The 6,571-nt window shown below is 42.6% G+C and overlaps 1 protein-coding gene across 1 annotated transcript; it reads left to right on the forward strand.

Moving 5' to 3' along the window:
* Window positions 1–228: 228 nt before the first annotated feature.
* LOC114357805 (prolyl endopeptidase-like) lies at window positions 229–6,102 on the forward strand (the record flags this gene model as incomplete). Its single annotated transcript, XM_028311588.1, has 5 exons — window positions 229–342; window positions 1,007–1,155; window positions 1,783–1,995; window positions 4,741–4,880; window positions 5,912–6,102. Coding segments are annotated over 5 exons (807 nt in total), but the record flags the coding sequence as incomplete, so codon positions are not given.
* Window positions 6,103–6,571: the final 469 nt, after the last annotated feature.

Raw genomic sequence — 6,571 nt, forward strand, 5'->3', positions numbered from 1 at the left:
GCGTAACTACCTATTTTTTGAAGAAGTGACTCTGGATCCTTGTAAAGACACATTTTTGGGGTAAAAACCTTTCCTTTAATGAAATGAAGTTTAGAACTAGGCTTTCAAATGGTACCAATGTTGGTGGAAAGTGGGGATGCATACGTTTGATAAGTGCTTGTCGCGGGAGGTGCGATTTATTTGATGCCGAGTGTAGTCACAATATTAGATATTTTCATTATTTTACAGGTGTTCAGAGAAGTAAAAGTGAAAGGATTCGACGCATCGCAGTATGAGGCTAAACAAGTGTTCTACTCAAGTAAAGATGGCACTAAGGTGCCAATGTTTATCGTTTCCAAAAAGGTGAGTGAAATTCACAAATACCATACCTAAATCTTTAAAAAAAACCACTATGATGATGGTAAAAAAATTAAAGATCCTTGCAACAGAACAGCATATTTTGAACTCGGTTAATTGAATTTTTTTTCCCATAGTCGTTCCAGTAGAACGATTATGTAGGACCAGCAAATCACCTTTTTTTCCGTTAACACGTAATAAGAATATTCATGTAAGATTTGAGTCCAATTGGGGCATTGATAACCACAGTTGGTTTCATCGTGGGCTAAGGAAAAACAAAATATTGGTGGTAGGGCAAGCTATATTTGGTACGTATATAAGTGCCCTGGAAACGGTCTATGTATTGAATAAAATATTTGAATTTTGAATTTAAGATTTTTTTGCGTACTATAGGCAACAGTGTTAACTGCCCATTGCCAGTCATGTCATCTCTTTCTATCGCAAAGAATCACCCATTGATAAGAGCGAGAGCAAAAACGGAAATGGATAGTTAACAGTGCGGCCGTGTGTACATCTAGTAATACGCGAGTATTGCTTGCTTGACGTCTCGACTTTGTCGCTAAAGCCACAAGTTAACACTAAGCTGTTAGCACAGACATTCGTGTTCTACTTAATGAATGTTGCAGTTTAAAACAAGAACCGCCGTAGAATATAAATGTATTGTTTCCAGGACTTACCGCGCGACGGGTCGAACCCAGCCCTGGTGTACGGCTACGGCGGCTTCAACATCAACATCCAGCCGAGCTTCAGCGTCACGCGCCTCGTGTTCATGCAGCACCTGCGCGGCCTCGTCGCCATCCCCAACATTCGAGGCGGCGGGTGAGTCTACAGGCATTAGTGCCCTTTTCCTGTGATGCTGATTTGGGCACTCGTACGGATCTGATCCGCGTGCCGAAATCGGTATCACAGGAAAAACGCACTTACGTCAACTTTGCCACCACATCAACCTTGTAGCTTATGGCTCAGTCGTCTTTATCTGCATACATCATAACCTTGTAACTTATGGCCCATTCGCCTTTACCTGCCATCAAGGTAACCATGTAATTTATGGCTATAGCCTCTATCTGCAAAACGTCATCCTTGTTAATTAAGGCTCATTCTCATTAATCGATAACTGTGTCGATATATCGACCACTAAAATTCTTAGTCGAAATAAAGCGTACAAGAGCTCACAGACAAAGCGAAGAATATTGTGACCGTTTTCAATGGACTATTGAAAATTGTTCCCCGTTTGCGGATCCTGAAAAACTTTAATCAATGTAACCGCGTGAAGGCTGCATAAATTGGTGGAACTTCAAAAGGATGGCCCTATAGTTACAGAGTATTTGTTTTCATCGTGCGATGACCGCGTTATTTTGAAGCTAGCGAATTCGTCTCAAATAAAATTTCTTTACGCCTATTTCATCAGCGAACAGAAACTTGACTAATAACCAATATTTCTTCCAGCGAATACGGCGAGCGGTGGCACAACGCAGGCCGTTTACTCAACAAGCAGAACGTGTTCGACGACTTCCAAGCGGCCGCGGAGTATCTAGTCCGCGAGAAGTACTCACGGCCCGAGCTGTTAACTATACAGGGCGGATCCAACGGAGGGCTGCTAGTCGCCGCCTGCATCAACCAGCGGCCCGACCTCTACGGCGCTGCCATTGTGCAAGTGGGGTCAGTGATCTAGCAATCTACTACACAGAACTTCTAGCATTAGAGTCGTTGTTAAAGGCCTCCGCTAAAACTCGCGCGGGTGCATGGAGCGGGCAGGCCGCCTGCTCAATAAGCTGAACGTGTTCGACGACGTGACCTAGAAGGAATGTGTTCGACGACTTCCAAGCGGGCGCCGAGTATCTAAAGTCCGGTCGCCGAGCAGATAGAATTTCGTCCAATGACCGCAAGCTACCCATCCTTATCGCTTGCGCGTAATTATATTGCTGTCGCGACTGTGCGATGGGCGGCCTCAGTGAGTGTCCGAGCGCAACAGAAATAGCGCTAAAGATATAGCTTGAGGTCATTGGAAGAAATTCTGTGTTCGTTGACCGGACTTTAACCCTCGAGAAGTACTCGCGGCCCGAGCTGTTGACCATACAGGGCGGCTCTAACGGCGGGCTGCTAGTCTCTGCCTGCATCAACCAGCGGCCCGACCTCTACGGCGCTGCTATCGTGCAAGTGGGGTCAGTGATCTTTGACAGCATATTCCACCCAGAAATTCGAACAATAGACCATTAAAGTTGTCAAAACTACAAATAATTATGATTTAACAAGGACGATGCTATCACATCCTCTATAAAAGTCAATTTTGAGCGAGTGAGAGGAGCAGATATGCCGCTAGATCCGCAGTTTTTTTTTTCTCTATAAATAAAGGTGCAAAAGATGAAAAGGGGCAGATTTATTGTCACGGCGACAAAGATCCCTGCACGCCTAGTCTAATTATACAGTCGCAAGCATTAAAACGTATAACCTACGTAATAGACTAAGAGCTAGTGAACGCCAGACCTACGTTATTTTATAAAGGCTGAAAGTTTGTCAGCGCATGCTCCCAACATAGCTAAGAACCATGGCCAAACATGAAGTTTGGGTCATGGTGGCTTTGGCAGATAGACGGTACTAAAGGTGTGTAAATTACCAACTTAATTACGTCAAAGTATAAAGGCTGATTTTTTGATATTTCCTTCAAAATGTTATTAGAAATGACGTCATTAATTGACAGACACCTACCATGGTGGCAGCCCTTAGCCAGACGCCTTAAAGTTCATGAAAATGTAGTCCTACTTACGTCATACTATAAAGGCTGATATTTACGTAAAATATTTGAACTATCATTTGACGAAGTTTCCTCATCAGCCAGACACTTCTGATGGTTCCTTCGCCTTACCAGACAGCTTTTAGGGTGGCTGAAAGTGCGAACGCGAGGCACTGTAATTATTGTATTTTGTACTTTTTCTTATGTTACTCAAGTATTTGAGTCTGTAAATCATCATCTCATGTTGATGAGCTGATGATGGAAGGTAAGTACAACTCCTTAAGGCTTAGGTAATCCCGTATTTTAAAGTGATTACCTCTGAAAGTTGCCTAGAGTAAAGTTCTTAGCAACATTATCATTACCTATGTTAATGCTAATGTTGCTAAGAACTTTACTCTAGGCGTTTAGCAACTATTTTACTTTGATCAAACCAAAAATCGTTGAAAGAGTTAATTAGCATGCATCACCTCTATTTTTTTTAGAATTTTATACCCCGTAGTTATAAAAATAGAGGGGGGGGGACATACTTTTTACGACTTTGAGAGCTGATATCTCAAAAACCGTTCACTTTAAGAAAAATGTTTTTTAGAAAACTTTATATCATTTTAAAAGACCTTTCCATTGATACCCCACACGGGTATGTACATCGAAAAAAAAATTTTCATCCCTCAGTTACATGTATGGGGGGCCCCACCCCCAATTCTTTTTTTTACTATTTAGTGTCATAATTTTGTAGCGGTTCATACAACACATATTCCCATCAAATTTCATCACTGTAGTACTTATAGTTTCCGAGTAAATCGGCTGTGACAGACGGACAGACGGACAGACGGACAGACGGACAGACGGACAGACGGACATGACGAAACTATAAGGGTTCCGTTTTTGCCATTTTGGCTACGGAACCCTAAAAAGTACAAAAAACAACATTTATAGTGCCTCGCGTTCGCAATTTCAGCCACCCTAAAAGCTGTCTGGTAAAGCGAAGGAACCATCAGAAGTGTCTGGCTGATGAGGAAACTTCGTCAAATGATAGATCAAATATTTTATGTAAATATCAGCCTTTATAGTATGACGTAAGTATGACTACATTTTCATGAACTTTAAGGTGTCTGGCTAAGGACTGCCACCATGGTAGGTGTCTGTCAATTAATGACGTCATTTCTAATAACATTTTGAAGGAAATATCAAAAAGTCAGCCTTTATACTTTGACGTAATTAAGTTGGTATTTTACACACCTTTAGTACCGTCTGTCTGCCAAAGCCACCATGACCCAAACTTCATGTTTGGCCATGGTTCTTAGCTATGTTGGGAGCATGCGCTGACAAACTTTCAGCCTTTATAAAATAACGTAGGTCTGGCGTTCACTAGCTCTTAGTCTATAAATTATTACTCCGATATGACAATTTTGGTTTGTTGCGGCTTCGGCTCTTAAATGGCTGAACTGATTTGGATGATGTGCATGTGGACTAAGGAATCGCACTGATGTTTTATTTTGATTAATATATAAATATATTTTTATTTATCAGAACATGTGTGACAATACAGAAATATATTTTTGGTAGTAGGTTTTGAGAATAAGAATGTCTTTATTCAGCATAATTATCATTTAAGGTATACAAAGCAAGAGTACGCGTATTAATGGACACTTATTTATTATATCTATTCGCAGCGTGCTGGACATGCTGCGCTTCCAGAAGTTCACGATCGGGCACGCGTGGGTGTCGGACTACGGCAGCTCTGACAACGAGACGCATTTCCACAACCTGCTCAAGTACTCGCCGCTGCACAACATACACCCGCCCGATGACGGTAAGCGATGATGCGATTACTTTTATTTTCAACATTTATAAGCTGCAAAAACTAGAACTATCGTGTCTTATACTGTATACCAGGGATGGCGAACCGATGGCACGCGCCACAATATTTAGGGCACGCCCACCTATCACAAAATTCACTATAAAATAATGTGTTTTATATAAGGGCTATCGTATTTGCCCTCATCAGTTAGTGCCACTGTAGAGTAAGGTCCTGTTACTCGCCAGTGGCGCCACTTATACTATACCCCTCATGATAGCATTAGGTGATATTTGATGGCACGTCTAAGACTATATCAAAGATTTTTTTCGGAAAAAGGGCACGTTGATACATAAAGGTTCGCCATCCCTGCTGTATACAAACCACAGCAATGAAATTAGACCTGCGCAGCTGTAAAATTTCTGTGTTTTAGGGATAACTTTGAAATCATTAGTTTTTTAATTTATTTATAAATAAATAAATAACTTTTCGTTTATCATTAGTTAGTCAATTTAGATCCAAATTGATGACGTCATAGCCTTTCCTATGCCATAATAAAAGTTGCAAACTTTTTGCGAGACATGTCAATTGATATTAGAAGTGTCAACTGTCCTATTGGTATGAATATAGATGACCTACACTGAGCTGTCCCGCCACTCATTGATAGGGGGGCGCCACCATCATTCAACATGGTTTCAAACACAGCAAAAATCAGAACCAGAGATCTGGTATTGACGGTGGCGCCCCCTGTCAATGTCACGGGTGGGACAGTTCAATGTATTGGGTCTATGGCTACCTATTTAAGTAAACTCCGACAAACTTTACTTCGACATTACGTTACTCCGACATTTCTGAATATCGACATGACTTTACTTCGACACTACACTACTCCGACAAAGGATATTCGCCTTTTTTCTAAGTAGTGTAGTGTCGAAGTAAAGTCATGTCGATATTCAGTAGTGTCGGAGTAACGTAATGTCGAAGTAACGTTTGTCGGAGTTCAGTTTTTGAGCCTCGGTTTTTTTACATTTTATCTCTGTCCCCAGAGCACAGCGAGTACCCCGCAACCCTGGTACTAACAGCGGACCACGACGACCGCGTGGTGCCGCTTCACTCGCTGAAGTTCATCGCGGCGCTGCAGCACACCGCCGGCGCCTCGGCCCGCCAGGCGCGCCCTCTGCTGGCGCGAGTTGACACCAAGGCGGGACACGGTGGAGGGAAGCCCACCGCTAAGATTGTGAGTATATCATACTTTAAATATGGTGCCGTTTCAATGAGGGCTATCGTTTTTATACGTAGCAGTTGGCACCCCTGGCGATTGACAGGACCTTACTCTACAGTGGTGCCATCTTGATGACTGCAAATGCGATAGTCCTCCTACTACTTAAGCACTCACCAGTTGGTGCCACTGTCTTCGCTACTAGCAAGTGACAGGACCTTACTTTACAGTGGCGCTAACTGGTGAGCGCTAAAACGATAGCCCTCATTCAATCCTCCTTCCACAAAGAAACGCTCATGTAAGTTGGCACCATTGGCAAGTGACAGAACGTTACTCTACAATGGCGCCATCATTGTCAATGCAATCGCTTTAGTCCTAACCAGTTGGCGCCACTGTCCTTGCGAGTAACGTGTGACAAGACCTTACTCTACAGGGTGTTAGGTAAATGGGTATATGAGCCGACTAGTGTTGCCGATCGATAGTCGAC

This window comes from Ostrinia furnacalis, unplaced genomic scaffold (genome assembly GCF_004193835.3).
Source record: "Ostrinia furnacalis isolate ACB-3 unplaced genomic scaffold, ASM419383v2 OfSCF3376, whole genome shotgun sequence".
In the NCBI taxonomy this organism is placed as follows: Eukaryota; Metazoa; Arthropoda; class Insecta; order Lepidoptera; family Crambidae; genus Ostrinia; species Ostrinia furnacalis.